Source organism: Triturus cristatus, chromosome 5_1 (assembly GCF_964204655.1).
Source record: "Triturus cristatus chromosome 5_1, aTriCri1.1, whole genome shotgun sequence".
Lineage (NCBI taxonomy): Eukaryota > Metazoa > Chordata > Amphibia > Caudata > Salamandridae > Triturus > Triturus cristatus.
In genome coordinates this window covers 866572512-866589601 of record NC_140587.1, presented here as the reverse complement: position 1 = coordinate 866589601, position 17090 = coordinate 866572512, and the positions used below count along the sequence as shown (strand labels likewise).

The 17090-nt window shown below is 49.9% G+C and overlaps 1 protein-coding gene across 3 annotated transcripts in view; it reads left to right on the top strand.

Moving 5' to 3' along the window:
- The window catches only part of RTTN (rotatin), a 1165399-nt gene that overhangs the window by 1089405 nt on the left and 58904 nt on the right, over window positions 1-17090 (top strand). For all 3 annotated transcript variants that reach the window (XM_085605903.1, XM_085605904.1, XM_085605902.1), the window contains one exon: window positions 14258-14460. In XM_085605903.1, coding sequence (XP_085462029.1) covers window positions 14258-14460 — 203 coding nt within the window. The remainder of the gene's footprint in view (window positions 1-14257; window positions 14461-17090) is intronic.

The window sequence follows — 17090 nt, the reverse complement described above, 5'->3', positions numbered from 1 at the left end:
CCACCGCATGTCGGGGGATCATTTGGCTCTTCTCCGTCAGGAAGTCACGGCCCTCCTGGCCAAGGGGGCCATCAAGTACGTTCCTGATCAGGAAGTAGGGAGTGGTTGCTATTCCCACTACTTCCTGGTCCCCAAGAAGGACAAGGGGGTCCTGCGCCCCATCTTGGATCTCCGGGACATCAATCGCTTCCTCCGGAAGGAGAAGTTCAAGATGCTAACTCTCGCTCAGGTCCTGTCTGCCCTGGACCCTGGAGACTGTATGGTAGCATTGGACTTGCAGGATACTTATTTTCACATTCCCGTCCGGCCGGCCCACCGGCGTTACCTGCGTTTCACGGTAGGCCTGGAGCATATTCAGTTTGCCGTGCTCCCCTTCGGCCTTACCAGCGCCCCTCGGGCGTTCACGAAGGTAATGGCGGTGGTCGCAGCTCCTCTGCATAGGTCAGAGGTGTCAGTCTTCCCCTACCTCGACGACTGGCTGTTTAAGGTGAGTTCGCCCCAGGCAGTTGTCTCCCACCTCCAGACTACGGCCGACCTCCTGCATCTGTTGGGGTTCTCCATCAATGTGCCGAAGTCACACCTGAGTCCCTCTCAGAAGATCCCTTTCATCGGAGCGGTTCTGGTTTCAACGCTGTTTCGGTTTATCCTCCTGACCAGCGAGTCTGGGATATTCAGGCTATGGTCCTGCTCTTTCAGCCTGAATCCCGGGTTCCAGTCAGGATGTCCCTCCGGCTTCTGGGCCTGGTGGCCTCCTTCATCCTGCTGGTGCCGCATGCCAGATGGCATATGCGGGCTCTGCAGTGGGACCTGAAGTTCCAGTGGGCGCAGCATCAGGGCAACCTGTCCGATCATGTCCAGATCTCGGAGGGCACTGCACGGCAATTGCAGTGGTGGCTCACGAATCGCGATTGGGTCAATGGCAGATCCCTCTCCCTTGCCCAACCAAAGCACACGGTAGTGACAGATGCGTCCCTTCTGGGCTGGTGAGGCCACATGGGGGAGGCGGAGATCAGAGGCCTCTGGTGTCCGACGGAGTCCCGGCTCCATATCAACCTTTTGGAGCTGCGGGCGATCCGACTTGCACTGAAAGCATTCCTTCCCTCTCTCCGGGGAAGTGTAGTGCAGGTGTTCACGGACAACACCACCGCCATGTGGTATTGCAACAAACAGGGCGGGGTGGGGTTGTGGACCCTTTGTCATAAGGCTCTGCGCCTCTGGACGTGGCTGGGACATCAAGGCATTACCTTGGTGGTTCAACACCTGGCAGGTTCTCTGAACGCTAGAGCGCTCGAACTCAGCCGCCGGTGCTTGGTGGATTACGAGTGGCGTCTGAACGCGCAATGTCATCAGTTCTGCGCGTTGGAATTTCCAAGGCGACACTCGCTTGGAGACGCTTTTCGTCTCAAGTGGAGCTGCGGTCTGTTGTACGCCTTTCCGCCTATACCATTTCTGCCCAGAGTGCTGAAGAAGATCAGGCGCGACCGGGCCCAAGTCATTCTTGTGGCTCCAGACTGGGCTCGAAGAGTATGGTATCCCGAGCTACTCAGTATGAGCATCGATCCCCCGCTCCGTCTGCCTCTTCGGGAGGATCTTCTGTCGCAGCTGTAGGGGACGGTCCTCCACCCGAACCTGTCCAGTCTCCACCTCCATGCTTGGAGATTGAGCGGCGGCAGTTGACACCTTTCGATCTTCCTCCCGAAGTCTGTGATGTCATCTTGGCTGCCAGGCGTCCCTCCACTAAAACGGTGTATGCCTGTCGGTGGAACAGATTTGTGGCATGGTGCACAGCTAAGACTGTGGATCCCCTTTCTGCCCCTCTTTCTGAGGTTCTTCTGTTCCTTCTCTCTTTGGCCCAGCAGGGCTCTACTCTGGGCACTCTTAAAGGTTATCTTTCGGCTATCTCTGCCTTCCTCCGGCTTCCTGATCAGCCTTCTCTTTTTAAGTCCCCGGTTGTTAACCGTTACGCATACGTTCCCACCTGTGCCCTTCATAATGCCTCAGTGGGACTTGAATCTTGCCTTGACTTTTCTGATGTGCGCTTCCTTTGAGCCCCTTCATAACAGTCCCTTAAGTTGTCTTACTCTCAAGACGGCTTTCCTGGTAGCTATCACTTCTGCCAGGAGAGTGAGTGAGCTCCAGGCTCTTTCTTCCAAACCTCCTTTCCTTTCTGTTCATCCGGACAAGGTGGTTCTGAGGACACGTCCTCTTTTCTTGCCAAAGGGTGTCACGCCCTTCCACATCGGGCAGACCATCAGTTAGCCCCCTTTTTTCTGCCTCCGCATCCTTCACAGGAAGAGGAGCGGCTCCACCGTCTGGACCCTAAACGTGCGCTTGCATTCTATCTGCAGCGTACACAGCAGTTCCGGGTGGATGATCATCTCTTTGTTGGCTACGTGGGCGCCAACAGAGGTCGGGCGGTGCACAAATGGACCATCTTCAGGTGGGTCGTTCTGTGCATCAAAGCATGTTACTCCTTGGCCAAGAAGGATCCTCCTGTGGGTCTGCGTGCCCATTCGACCAGGGCAACTGCAGCCACTACTGCCTTGGGACGCGGTGTCCCCTTGCAGGATATTTGTCAGGCAGCTACGTGGGCCTCGCTGCACACATTTACCAAGCACTACTGCCTTGACAGTCGGGTCCGGAGAGACGGCTTCTTTGGCAGTTCTGTGCTCCGTGACTTTCTGGTGTAATCTTGTTCGCAGACCCTCCACCGGGGTTGGTATTGCTGGGGTATCTATTCCAAGGTAAGGAATCTATCACTAACGTGTCTCTTTCATATGCACAAGTTACTACTTGTGTAACGATATATCTGTAAGAGACATTAGTTAGTGATAGATTCCTTACCGCCCCACCGATCCTCCCCGTTCTGCAAACTGATTAATAGGGGTAAGGTCATCTCGCATGACACTGCGTTTCTGCGCAGAAAGTTGTGTACAGAACCGACGTCAGCGCGCATGGGTGGCACCCAAGTAGCCTCAGTGGCGTCGTTCCGGCGTGCACAACGCCAGTGACGGGCGCGGAGCCGCACGGCGCCGCTGTGAGAAGTTGGCCTGGTATATGATGCTCACTAGTTAAAGTGATCACCTTGTACCATGCCAAGCAACCCTTATGGTGTGGTTGTAAGTCAACCTTTTCGGACTAGCTGCCCTAGTGGTAGCGTAGGCTAAGCAGTCTTTGAGGCTAAACTCGTGAAGCGTGTTAAGCCAGCTGTTTTACCAAATGCAACCCCCTTTTATACCAATGAAAGGACACCACACAGATATATATTCAAAATATATATGTATTTATTTATCAAAGTAACCCCTAGTCTCTTTATGAGCACAGGAGCACAAATCGTCAAACAAGATTATCACAGAATACACAGAAGTTGCACTTTATATGGATAGGCCCTGGTGGCCACTCGAACCATATACTAAAATAGTGGTATAAGTACCACGAACAGAAAAGGGAAAAGGCCTAGGGCCTCTAGAATCGCTGGGCCTACAAGGAGCTAACGTCAGTTAGTGACCAGGAGGTCCACGGGTGGCGTGTGCAGAGCAAATAGTCACACGCGTGCTCCCATAGGTTTCAATGGGTGCGTAAAAAGTACAAAGTTACTGCAAAGGAGATCTTCCGGGTTAACTAGGAACTTAAGATTTGGAACACAGGCACTAGAGATGTATTACTACACTTGGGCACCGGAGTACCAGCTTTACCTCACCCACAGGAAGCAGGTGCATAGGCCTCAAAGTGCGTCGGGTTTCTTCTATCTGTTCCGTTGAGCTTGAAGACAAAGATGCTGCAGGCGGTCGGTCCGGGAGAGATGCAGTGGACCCAAGAGTGGATCGGAGATGTTGAAGACCTGTAAGCAGAGGGGACAGTGTTCACAGTCACTAGCCAGTGACCAGCGTGGCACCAGGGGGGTACCAGGCGATGTCGGGTGCAAACAGGTGATGAGGGGTAGCTTGTCTCCGCAGCCACGTGGTCCCTGAAGGTCGACGACGTCCAGGAGTCGGCTCACGAGCTGTCCCACGCAGGTTCTCGCTGTCGGCGGTGTCGGCGACTTGATCGAAGCAAACAAGCCTTGGCAAAAGCAATTGTAGGAGGATTCGGAAATCAGCTGTTGGTTCTGACCAGCAAGGTCAGAGGGATTGTTCCTTTGGAGGGGAGCAAGGGCCAGTCTGGAGCAACCAGACCAGCGGTGTTTGTCGTAGATTTCGTCGCCAAGATGGCCACTAGCCAGCGGGCCAGCAACCGGTTAGGCGCGTCGAGTGGCAAAATGCAGAAGGGCCCCACGCAGATCGTGGAGATGCTGGAGGGCTCACCTTTGGTGCAGATGCTGCTCGAGGGTTGGGCTTCTCAGGACCCAAAGCACAACTTGGAGGGAGCCTCGGTTGTTGCACTTGTCAGCTTGTCGTAGTCGTTCCAAGATGGCTGGCTCCACGTGTCTCGGTGCCTCCACGGGTCTCCTCTTTTCAGGGACTGTGGATCGGGCGGTGAGAGGTCTGGAGGTCCAGGTCTTGTCAGTCTCTGGGCTCGGGCTCCGGCGGGAGGCGGCGGCAAAGCAGACGTTGATTCGCTGGATGGTGCTTGCGTTAGCAAGGTGGTCACTCCCTGACCACAGGGGAGATTGGCTTCAGTCCTCTGTGCGGCAGAGCGTCGAAGTTCCCGTCTTCTTCTTAGTTTCAAGTTGATTCCAGGATGTCTGAAGTCTTAGGACACAGCTCCTACCTTTAAGCGGATTCTAGGGGCCGGACTACCTGCTAGGTCCCTCCCTAAGGGTGGGACCAGGAAGGGGGGTGGTTACACCCCCAATCCTTTGTCCAGCTCGCCCCAGGCCCGGGACTGGTGTGCCCCAGGACCGGTTTGAACTGGCATATGCACCGAGGCTCCTTGTGAGCCACAGGCATGTCTGGTTTCTTTCAAGCCCTACCTGACCAATACACAAAATCCTGTCTGGGGTGGTGCATGCACCTCCCCTGGCAGGAAACCCTTTGTCCACACCTCCCAAGCTGGAAGGACTCCCAGCAGCAGGAGGGCAGACTTGTGTCTGTGGTGGCAGCATCCATTTTGTGGAGCTGAGGCTATGTCTGATTTTACCCGGGTTTCAGGCACTGTACATGTCGTGTCCCTCTAGAAGGGTGGAATGCTAACCCCGTCGCCAGAATTGGCGAGGGGTTAGTATTCCAATTCGTATGACACCTTACTCGACATGTTTTGATAAAGCCAAACCAAAGATAGCATTTAACCGCGAGGTTCATAATGCACTTAAGAGTATATGGTATGACGATATCTGGAAACAGTAGAAGGAAGTTGTTCCGACCACTGCAGACAGGCTCAGCTCATGCCAGAGCACCATCTCACATGGAACCAAGCACTCTGCCTTCAGGATTGTTAAGGCCTGCCATAGGAGTGACTTATAGGTTACCAGGTGTCCCATTTAAGTTTAGGTATAGGTATACTACACCTAAGTAAGAGGTGATTACACCAACTTACCCCAGCTGAGTGATCAGCCAGTTGTGTCAGATTGTTAGGCCAAGCCTGGGGTGGCATAATACATGCTTCAGCCCCTGGCAGGCCTTGGATACACCAATGCCCTGGGTACCTAGTGTACACTGGTACAGGGGCTAAAAGGGTGATCCAACCAATTGGGTATGTACCTAGGGTACATGGAGTCCATTTTACAGAGAGAGCAGATAGCCTGAGAGCCTGAATGGCAGGATCTCAGGCCAACTAAGTCGAAAAACCAGCTAGACACTAGGCAAAAATTTGGGGGTAACCATAGTCAGATATCCACCTTCCTACACAACCCCCCCCCAAACGAAGGGAGATAAGGCTGACCTTGACCAGGTAAGCCTATATTGCCCAAGTGGCCATATAAGGAGGAACCAGCACTGGCATGGTTACCCCCTGTCTCATGGTCCACTAAGCAATCCCTCACCCTAAGGGTATCAGAGGGTCTCCACCATAGGGAATCTCTACCTGTGGTGTGTCTTGGCAAAGTAAAAGGCTGGTGTTGAGATGGAGTACTGAAGTGAGTGTCCTCAAAGTGAGGCCTCAGCTTCCTCCAATCATCCTCCACCATGGATGCCTTTCTTTCTTTAACTGAGTTGCACTGTGCTCTCAGGGTCAGCCTCTGGCTACCTAAAGCTGGAGGCTGGGTCCCTTTTGTGGGCTTACTGGAGGGACAGGTCAGGTTTGGGGCCCTAAGGTCCCATGTTTGCCTGTGCCCAACAGAATCCCCCTGGGGGAGGTCCCTAACTACCTGTAAAGGAGATCCCTCAGGAATGTTTTTACCCATCACCTGACTAGGGCTACTAGCCAGGCAATCCTCATTCTTTTGATGGGGGGGTTCTTGTGGACAGGGGCCCTCTGGGGGTCCACTGGCCTCCCTGACCTCTGCAGCCCTGGGCTGACTGAGGCAGGGTAGAGAGAGGCAGGCTACCTGCACCAGACTGGATCCCACCTTGGAAGGGGCCACTGACATCAGAGGCTCTGCCAGGCCAGGCCTGGCTACCTCTGGGGCAGTTCCTTCACAAGGGGTGAGGTCAGATCCCTGAGGAGGCTGACCTTTTCCTAATGTCTGGGGAGAGGGAGACTTTTCTTCCTCCCCACTACTCTCAGTTTGTGTGGAGTGATCCATTGTTTCAGGCTTCACTACACCTATGTCAGTCTGAGTATAGGCTGAGACCATTACAGCCTTGCCAACCTTTTCAGGGGGGCACTCAGTTTGTGTTTGAGCTGTGACTGTCACAGCTCTGCCAGTCCCTACAGGGAAGTCTGTCTGTGCCTGGGCTGTGGCTACCACTGCCCTTCCAACCTTTTCAGGGAGGAAATCTATTTGGACAGGGGTTGTGAATGGCACAACCCCCCTACCCTTTTGTGAAAGGCCTACCATTTTAGAATGGGTGTCTTGTTCAACTCCAGCCCAAGCTGAGAGTTCTAAGTCATTCCCCAGTAAGCAGTCTACAGGCAAGGTTGGGGACACTGCTACCCTTTTAGGGCCAGTGACCCCTCCCCAGCTGAGACATACCTCTGCCATGGGATGACTGTTCTGTTTGCCATCAATGTTAGTCACCTGGTAGGAGAAACCGGGCAAAAGCTGCTCAGAGGGAACTAGCCAATGGGCCACCATTGTGATGCTAGCCCCAGTGTCTCTGTAGGCCTCAGCTTTTGTACCATTGATGTAGGGCTCCTGTCTGTACCTACCCAAAGTGTTGGGACAGGCAGTGAAGTTGGCAAACCCCATGCCACCATCACAGACAAGAGTGGTTGCTGTAGGGGAATTGGCTAAGCCAGGGTCCCCCTGTGTTCCCCAAGTAAACCCACCCAGATTTCTGGGGGCACTCCCACCACCTGGGGGATTACTGCTGACAGTAATAGGTGGTGTGACAGGAGTAATTGGAGGAACAGTTTTGTTTTTAGCCCTTGGGCAACCGCTGTCAGTTTTCCAATGCCCAGGAGTTTTACACTCATGGCAGTAGGGCTTTTTAGCTGTGGTAGAGGAGGGAGCTTGGGACCCACCACCCTGTGTGGAGTTTTGGGGCCCTGAGGAAGGTTTCTCTTTTTCTTTATCCCCACCCTTCTCTTGAGGCTTGGTGGTATCTTTCTTTTGGTCACCACCCTGGTTTTTAGGCCTGATCCTGGTCCTGACCCATTTATCTGCCCTCTTTCCCAATTCTTGGGGAGAGGTCAAATCTGAGTCTACCAGGTGTTGATGGAGAAGCTGGTTTTGACAATTACTTAAAATCTGCTCTCTCATCATCAAATTGTACAATCCTGTATAATCAGACACCTTACTTCCCAGCAACCAACCCTCCAAAGCCTTAGTGGCACATTCCACATATTCAGACCAGTCCTGAGTCTGTGTCTTCTGGGTGTCTCTGAACATTAACCTGTACTGTTCAGTGGTTAAGCCTAACCCATCAACTAGGACACTCTTCAGGACTCTGTAATTTCTGACATCCTCTTCTCTAACAGTGAGGAGTCTATCTCTGCCTCTCCCCTCAAAGGAGAGCCATAAGATTGCTGCCCACTGGTCTTCAGGAACCTGCTGCACTTTGCAGGCTCTCTCAAGAGCAGTCATCCATTTGTGGATGTCATCCCCACTTTTGTAGGGGGGCACAATCTTGGACAGGTTCCTATTGTCAAAGACCCTATCTTTGTCCCTAGGGACATTGCTGCCACCAGTGGGTATAGACCCACTCTCTCTATGCTGCCTAGCCTTGCTCAGTTTTTCTTCCATCAGGGCTACTTCTAGCTCCTGCTTCCTGATCCTCAGCTGGGCTTCCTGCATTCTGGCGTCATGTTCCCTCCTCTGAGGGGTGGTCAGTCTCCTTCTGGAGTGACCTTGAGAGCCTCTAGAGCCATGGGAAGCATTGGAGTCACCTGAGCGATTCCTTTGCCTTCCAAGCCCTGTGTTAAGTCCACTGGGGAGATCCAATGGGGTGAACCCACTGTCAGTCCCCAATAGCCTTAGTTTAGCTGGGCCAAGTATAACACTTGGCACTGGGCTAGTTCTCCCTTCATCCCCACTCACATCTGTATCCCCATCACTTTCTTCCTCTGTGGTAGGCATCCCATCTAAGGGGTGACTATTGAAAGGGGGTACCTCTGTGGCATCTTCAGAAGGGGGGCCTCCTGTTCCTGACCCTAAGGGGGCTAACTGGGAAGCTTTCCTGAGTTCTCTCTGATTCTCATCATTTTGTAAGAGTTCTCTGAGCTCAGCAGAGGTAGGGTTCTTGGGCTGTTTAAGGCCTCTAAGAGTTGCCAAATGCCTGAGCTCATTCTGGTTAAGGGTAGCAAAGCTGGATGGTGCCCTCTGGGGGTCACTCTCAACAGAGATGGGTACAGTGGACCCCTCTGCCCCGGCCATTGCTCTTAAGTGTGGGTGGATGTGTTGCAATCTACCTACACTTGGGTTTACCTACTAAACCTATCTAGTAGTTGTAGTCAGGGTGTGCTACTCCCTTTGCTCTACAACAACTAAGTTCAGTAGAACTTATGTATATCTAATCTTGTTTTATATGTACCTACAGGTACCTATGTGATCTTTCAATTGGTAACCAAGAGATTACAATGGTAAAACACAGCAAGCTCAAATCCAACCGCTGCTCACCAATGTGAGAAGTTGGCCTGGTATATGATGCTCACTAGTTAAAGTGATCACCTTGTACCATGCCAAGCAACCCTTATGGTGTGGTTGTAAGTCAACCTTTTCGGACTAGCTGCCCTAGTGGTAGCGTAGGCTAAGCAGTCTTTGAGGCTAAACTCGTGAAGCGTGTTAAGCCAGCTGTTTTACCAAATGCAACCCCCTTTTATACCAATGAAAGGACACCACACAGATATATATTCAAAATATATATGTATTTATTTATCAAAGTAACCCCTAGTCTCTTTATGAGCACAGGAGCACAAATCGTCAAACAAGATTATCACAGAATACACAGAAGTTGCACTTTATATGGATAGGCCCTGGTGGCCACTCGAACCATATACTAAAATAGTGGTATAAGTACCACGAACAGAAAAGGGAAAAGGCCTAGGGCCTCTAGAATCGCTGGGCCTACAAGGAGCTAACGTCAGTTAGTGACCAGGAGGTCCACGGGTGGCGTGTGCAGAGCAAATAGTCACACGCGTGCTCCCATAGGTTTCAATGGGTGCGTAAAAAGTACAAAGTTACTGCAAAGGAGATCTTCCGGGTTAACTAGGAACTTAAGATTTGGAACACAGGCACTAGAGATGTATTACTACACTTGGGCACCGGAGTACCAGCTTTACCTCACCCACAGGAAGCAGGTGCATAGGCCTCAAAGTGCGTCGGGTTTCTTCTATCTGTTCCGTTGAGCTTGAAGACAAAGATGCTGCAGGCGGTCGGTCCGGGAGAGATGCAGTGGACCCAAGAGTGGATCGGAGATGTTGAAGACCTGTAAGCAGAGGGGACAGTGTTCACAGTCACTAGCCAGTGACCAGCGTGGCACCAGGGGGGTACCAGGCGATGTCGGGTGCAAACAGGTGATGAGGGGTAGCTTGTCTCCGCAGCCACGTGGTCCCTGAAGGTCGACGACGTCCAGGAGTCGGCTCACGAGCTGTCCCACGCAGGTTCTCGCTGTCGGCGGTGTCGGCGACTTGATCGAAGCAAACAAGCCTTGGCAAAAGCAATTGTAGGAGGATTCGGAAATCAGCTGTTGGTTCTGACCAGCAAGGTCAGAGGGATTGTTCCTTTGGAGGGGAGCAAGGGCCAGTCTGGAGCAACCAGACCAGCGGTGTTTGTCGTAGATTTCGTCGCCAAGATGGCCACTAGCCAGCGGGCCAGCAACCGGTTAGGCGCGTCGAGTGGCAAAATGCAGAAGGGCCCCACGCAGATCGTGGAGATGCTGGAGGGCTCACCTTTGGTGCAGATGCTGCTCGAGGGTTGGGCTTCTCAGGACCCAAAGCACAACTTGGAGGGAGCCTCGGTTGTTGCACTTGTCAGCTTGTCGTAGTCGTTCCAAGATGGCTGGCTCCACGTGTCTCGGTGCCTCCACGGGTCTCCTCTTTTCAGGGACTGTGGATCGGGCGGTGAGAGGTCTGGAGGTCCAGGTCTTGTCAGTCTCTGGGCTCGGGCTCCGGCGGGAGGCGGCGGCAAAGCAGACGTTGATTCGCTGGATGGTGCTTGCGTTAGCAAGGTGGTCACTCCCTGACCACAGGGGAGATTGGCTTCAGTCCTCTGTGCGGCAGAGCGTCGAAGTTCCCGTCTTCTTCTTAGTTTCAAGTTGATTCCAGGATGTCTGAAGTCTTAGGACACAGCTCCTACCTTTAAGCGGATTCTAGGGGCCGGACTACCTGCTAGGTCCCTCCCTAAGGGTGGGACCAGGAAGGGGGGTGGTTACACCCCCAATCCTTTGTCCAGCTCGCCCCAGGCCCGGGACTGGTGTGCCCCAGGACCGGTTTGAACTGGCATATGCACCGAGGCTCCTTGTGAGCCACAGGCATGTCTGGTTTCTTTCAAGCCCTACCTGACCAATACACAAAATCCTGTCTGGGGTGGTGCATGCACCTCCCCTGGCAGGAAACCCTTTGTCCACACCTCCCAAGCTGGAAGGACTCCCAGCAGCAGGAGGGCAGACTTGTGTCTGTGGTGGCAGCATCCATTTTGTGGAGCTGAGGCTATGTCTGATTTTACCCGGGTTTCAGGCACTGTACATGTCGTGTCCCTCTAGAAGGGTGGAATGCTAACCCCGTCGCCAGAATTGGCGAGGGGTTAGTATTCCAATTCGTATGACACCTTACTCGACATGTTTTGATAAAGCCAAACCAAAGATAGCATTTAACCGCGAGGTTCATAATGCACTTAAGAGTATATGGTATGACGATATCTGGAAACAGTAGAAGGAAGTTGTTCCGACCACTGCAGACAGGCTCAGCTCATGCCAGAGCACCATCTCACATGGAACCAAGCACTCTGCCTTCAGGATTGTTAAGGCCTGCCATAGGAGTGACTTATAGGTTACCAGGTGTCCCATTTAAGTTTAGGTATAGGTATACTACACCTAAGTAAGAGGTGATTACACCAACTTACCCCAGCTGAGTGATCAGCCAGTTGTGTCAGATTGTTAGGCCAAGCCTGGGGTGGCATAATACATGCTTCAGCCCCTGGCAGGCCTTGGATACACCAATGCCCTGGGTACCTAGTGTACACTGGTACAGGGGCTAAAAGGGTGATCCAACCAATTGGGTATGTACCTAGGGTACATGGAGTCCATTTTACAGAGAGAGCAGATAGCCTGAGAGCCTGAATGGCAGGATCTCAGGCCAACTAAGTCGAAAAACCAGCTAGACACTAGGCAAAAATTTGGGGGTAACCATAGTCAGATATCCACCTTCCTACAGCCGCCTACTGGCGCGCAGGGGTACTGCTAAGCAGAAATCTTTCCGGATCCAGACTGACGCCTGGGGATTATTCTAAGGTAAGGAATCTATCACTAACTAATGTCTCTTACAGATATATTGTTACACAAGTAGTAACTTGTGCAACTGTACAGCCAAAATGGTAGGTGGTTAGGTGAAGGGAGTCAAGTGATGTTAAAAACCACTTGGAGGTAGCACGACACACTCTTCCCTCTATTTGCACTGTTACATTCAAACTTATTGTGACCTCTGCATCCAGGGTGATTAAAAAAGAAGGAAATAACAAGAAGGAAGGTACACATAAGCTGCCTTAAAACATCTACATATTCGATACACATATATTTCCCATCCAGAAATAGAATCGTGTTTCTTGTATCTGAGTCAAGCTGTGTCATATTTTACGGTGCTGTGTGAGTATGTTACCTGTTACAGGTAGTGGGTGACAACTAGAACTTCCTACAATGAGTGGCAGTAAGAACTATTTTTGAACTCCATTTTCTCATTGATTAGTAATAGTAGCGTTTTCAGAACAGCAGGCGATTATCTGATATGATAAAATGTTGCTGGTAGTATGATATTCTTTTGAATTATAAGGGGCAAGTGCAGAAAAAAGCACCCGAGAAATTGATGCTGCAGAAATAAATGCTGCTTTCTTTGCTGTAGCATTCATGGTTCAGGTGTTTTTGCCAGTGCAGGTTCCAGTTCTGAAGGATACCTCAGTGACTAATTTCAGTTGTAAAATAGTTCCTTGTGCATTCCAGTAGAAGTGGAAGTACACTACCAAATAACCAATAGACAAATAGAAAATTCAGGCTTAAGGTTCCGAAGCAAAAAACAATGCCTGAAGGAGGCTGACTCAAAGCCCATTAAAAGGAAATATACAGTACAAAATGTAAACCCTGAAGGTTGCAAACACCGTACATATCAAACCTAAAAACGTGACTATGTAGCGAAGGCAACAGGATGAGCCTTTCACGGTAGGGTGAAATAAAAATAATAATTTGTTTAAAAAGTAAACTAAATATTTTTAATGTTTAATATTGTACTCTATATGTATCTTGTATCACTGTTTCTACTGTCCTGAGAAATTCAACCTTGATCATTATGGCAAAGAAAGAGACTGAAAACTGTTGTTTTTAATAAGGCAAGAGAGCAGTATCATTCACCAGTATTCATTATTTTCATAGCTGTGTATGCTTTTTAATCTTTCTGTTTGTCGGGGTGTTAATCCAAAAACAATCGGCATATAGTTTCATGTTAGTAGTCTCACCATTTCTTTGTGCATTTTTTTTCTTGCTGTAACGTAATGCCTCAATGCCTAAGCCATCGCTGACAGCTATCCAAGATTTCCTCCTTCCAGGAACTGCTCTAGTCCTTGGTAAAGCTCCAGTTTGTTTGAAGATTAGATACAATTCATTTAGGTAGAAAAAAGAAATCTGAGCAGCAGAAACAAGGTCAAAATGAAATCCAGCGAGCAAATACGGATAATCGTTTAAATAAGCTTTCATTGATGTTTCTTTTACAAGTCTGAGGCATGTGTTTTGATAACATGCAACATCTGCTCCCTAGTTCAGCGATCATGCACAGCAAGTCCCCAAAGGAGCTGCAGATTTTCCGACCAAAGAAATGTTGCCATGACCGAGCCCTGCCAACATCACATTTATTGTTGGTACCAGGCCCATGACATTCCCAACAGTACCATTTTCTCTGCTTTAAGGTCCAGGTCAAAAAACAAAATCGACAAAGTTGTTCATTTTCATCTCTAGAGGAACCTTTTAAACTCAAAATAGAAAATCTCTACACAAAAAACCCGAGTTCAGCACCAGCAGTATCTTGGCCCCCGATTTCCAAGTGGTCAAATATTGATTTGTTGGAACAGAAAAGCCCTCTGCATGGTAATGGATGTGTATCCGTGCCCTGAGTGCCCAGCTGTACTGGCACAGCAAGTCCTCTGGGCCAAGAAACTGTCATGTGATGCTTTAAATGTATTCAGCAGGATTCTCCAGTATTTCAGAGCATGATTATCTGCTTAATTAGATTATTTTTTTTCACTTAAAATGTATAGTTAGAAATGTCAAAAAACATATAGGTCAATGGACGCATGATAGGGGCAGTGATGGGGCATGTACCCTGAAAACAGTACATTTAGCCACACTACTTTTATACAGGTCTTTCCACAATAGGGAGAATATTAGCACATTTTTTATGGTTGAGTGAAACAGTGTAGCGGAAAGAACCCTTTTATAAACAGACTTTTCAGGTAGCTTGGTCTCTTGCCAAGTACTGCATTTATTGCCTTGCAACTTGTCAAAATCATGTCAGAATTCTAAATGTTGAAGCAATTTAGTTATTTGTCATTCGTTAATGATGTGGTGTTTCTTTCTTTCAGGCTGTGCCTCTCTTTGTTGCGCAGTTGCTTCGGTAAATTTCATGCCATCTTCCCAGAGAGGCCCATCCAGCAACTCCTTGATGTACAGTATTGTGAAATTGGCTTCACAGCTCTCTCCAGAGAACAGCGCAGTTCAGCAGATGGCTTTTACTCTTCTTTCTAATCTGGTTGTGACACATGATTGTAAAAGTGTAATGCAAAAGGTAATTTATTTTGTCTTTTGTTTAAATTTGGTGAATTATTTCCATAGCATGCAAAGGACTAATGTGTAGTTAAGTATCAGAACTCAAGCGGGAAAAGACAAAAATACACTATTTTAAAAAAAAGTTTGCCCTCAAAGCAAAATCTTAGTCGGAATTTGCTCTAAATGCCGGTTTTAAGAAATGGCTCATTTAGCATTAGGTTTCTTGGATCACCAGTAGTAAGACATGGGATCTAATGCCAAGGAGCTTTGCCTCCTGTCCCCCATCTTCCCCTAATACTTCTAAAGGGTTTTTATATGCTGATACGGTAACACTTCTTAAGAAGTGTATGGGGATATGATAAGCTTGTCTCCAGCCTAACGCAGACAAATGTTAATTAAGCGTCTGTCAGGGTTGGGCGAGGCAGAAGATTTGGCATTAAGTTTTGTGAATGACCAGAAATGTAATGTCAAATCATTCTCAGTGGGACTGGAGGCTGTGGTAAATGCTTCCCCACCAGCTGCTTTTGAAAAGGTTGTAGTATCCCTCTTTAGCAGCATCTGAGAAAGCACTGTAGGGATCTCTACCTAAAATTACTGTTGTTTCGGTATCCAGGTCCGGAAATGGTATCACAGACAAAGGGCCTCAAAACCTTCTCCATTCCACCTCTGAGGAAAGAGTGGTGTGTGCGCCTTTTGTCTGCATTTATTTTCCTCTTTTTTCAATGGTTCTAGGCGGTTGCCAATCCAGCAGAAAATGTGGATTTTCCACTGGATTCACATCCATCTTTCTGCAATTCTGAAAAACAAATTCACCCATACCTAGTTGCATGCCTCATATAAAGCATTTTCAATTCAAGGATTTTCTGTTCAGTGTTATAAACACATCTTTTAAAAGAAAAATTGTCCCCCATTTGTGAGGGCCATCACTGGAAAGGGACGACTCTCCCCTTTCCAGCGATGCCCCTCACAAACATGAAGAGGCATCCTAACTGCCAAAAAAACCACTGGACCCACGCACTTAAGAGGTTACTCTCCATCATTATTATTATTATTATTAGTAATAGTATTATCATTGTTATTATTGTTGGTAATAAATACAACCTGTTATTCTATTTCTGTATATTGCCCACCCCTCATTTCAAGGATTGCAACCTCTCCTTTAAAAGTCTTACCTCTGCAAACTAGCCACACCTGATCTCCTCTAGCTCCTCCGTTAATCCCACCAATATTTTCATGAGCTCACATGCCCTACCCAGACCCGCCCAAACCCCTGCCCCCCCCACTAGTGATCACTCCTAATTCCTTTTGATTCAACCTACCGCAAAGAAACTGGCATAAATACATGGAATGGTTTCTTTGAGAGCTCAAGATTAATACCACTAACCAACAATAACCACTGCTTCTGTTGGATACTCTGCCCGTGGATTCCTCACCTTGTGAATGTTCGAGGCATGTGGGCTACTGAATTCATATCTGTGCATAGATCGCCGCCTAGTGTTGGGTCCGGATGATTGCACATTGTTGTCCTGGAAGAGTCTTCGAAGTATCCTGAGATGGGTGACTCCTCCCCTGGACCACAGTGCGCATGGGCATCCTCTCCATCCCCAGATTGTTTTTTTCCGCCATTGGGTTCGGATGCAACTATCTTAGCTCAACTTCGGAATACTTAGTTTAGGCCAAAAGGCCTATAGTTTTCATCGGTACAGTTACCGTTCGGTGTTGACTACTAGTCCTAGTGCTCCACACCCTTTTCAAAATTTCGAGTCGAATTGGTCCAAACTTCGACGCTCCATCGACGATGGAATCCAGAACTCCGTTCAAGAGGTGTCCGTTGTGCCACGCCAAGTACCCTCACATCGACGTCCACCCGGTCTGTAACAAATGTCTCTCGCCGGATCACGACGAATCAAAATGCATGGCCTGCGCGCGGTTCCTATCCAAGAAAACTCTACGGAACCGACGGGCAGCGAGGCTCGAAGCGCAGCAGGCAGCGCCCGCACCCACCAACATATTCAGCACCGAGGACGAGGACGCCGAGAGCGTGGAAGAAATACTATGTAGCCCCGCTTCGGAGCATGGTTCCCGATCGGACGACGATGACGAAGAGCTCTTTCGACGTGAAGAAGCCGTCGACGAGGTAGGGGACATCGACGAAGCCTATGGGGCTGAAGAAGACAGCTCTCCCGAGGAGTTAGGCCAATCCGTCTGAACGGAGGCCGAAATTAGTCGTCAGGCTCCGGTCGAGGGATCGCCTTCGGGCCTTACCCAAGACCTAATCCATGGTTCCTCGGCCCCGCCTTCCGGCCCGGCACTGAACACTATGCAAGAGCCAATATTACCCAAGACGACCGGGTTGTTAAACCCAAAAACATCCATCGCTCCAGTCCCTTCAAAACCGAAAGCGAAACTGGTGGTGGTCGGATCAAGGGCGTCGAAACAGTCCACTGCCCCGGCGCCGACGCTGAAAAAAGTCGTCGGCTCCGAACGCGTACAGGAAGACTTCGGCGCCGAGCTCACCGCAGCAGACGCGGTCGACGCACAGAAGAGGCGCGCCCTCGTGCACCACAAGGCACCAACACCTTCGGCGCCGACACCGAAGCCCGTCGCCTCCACAGTCAAAATGGCCGCCTCGGCAACGTCGACGCCTAA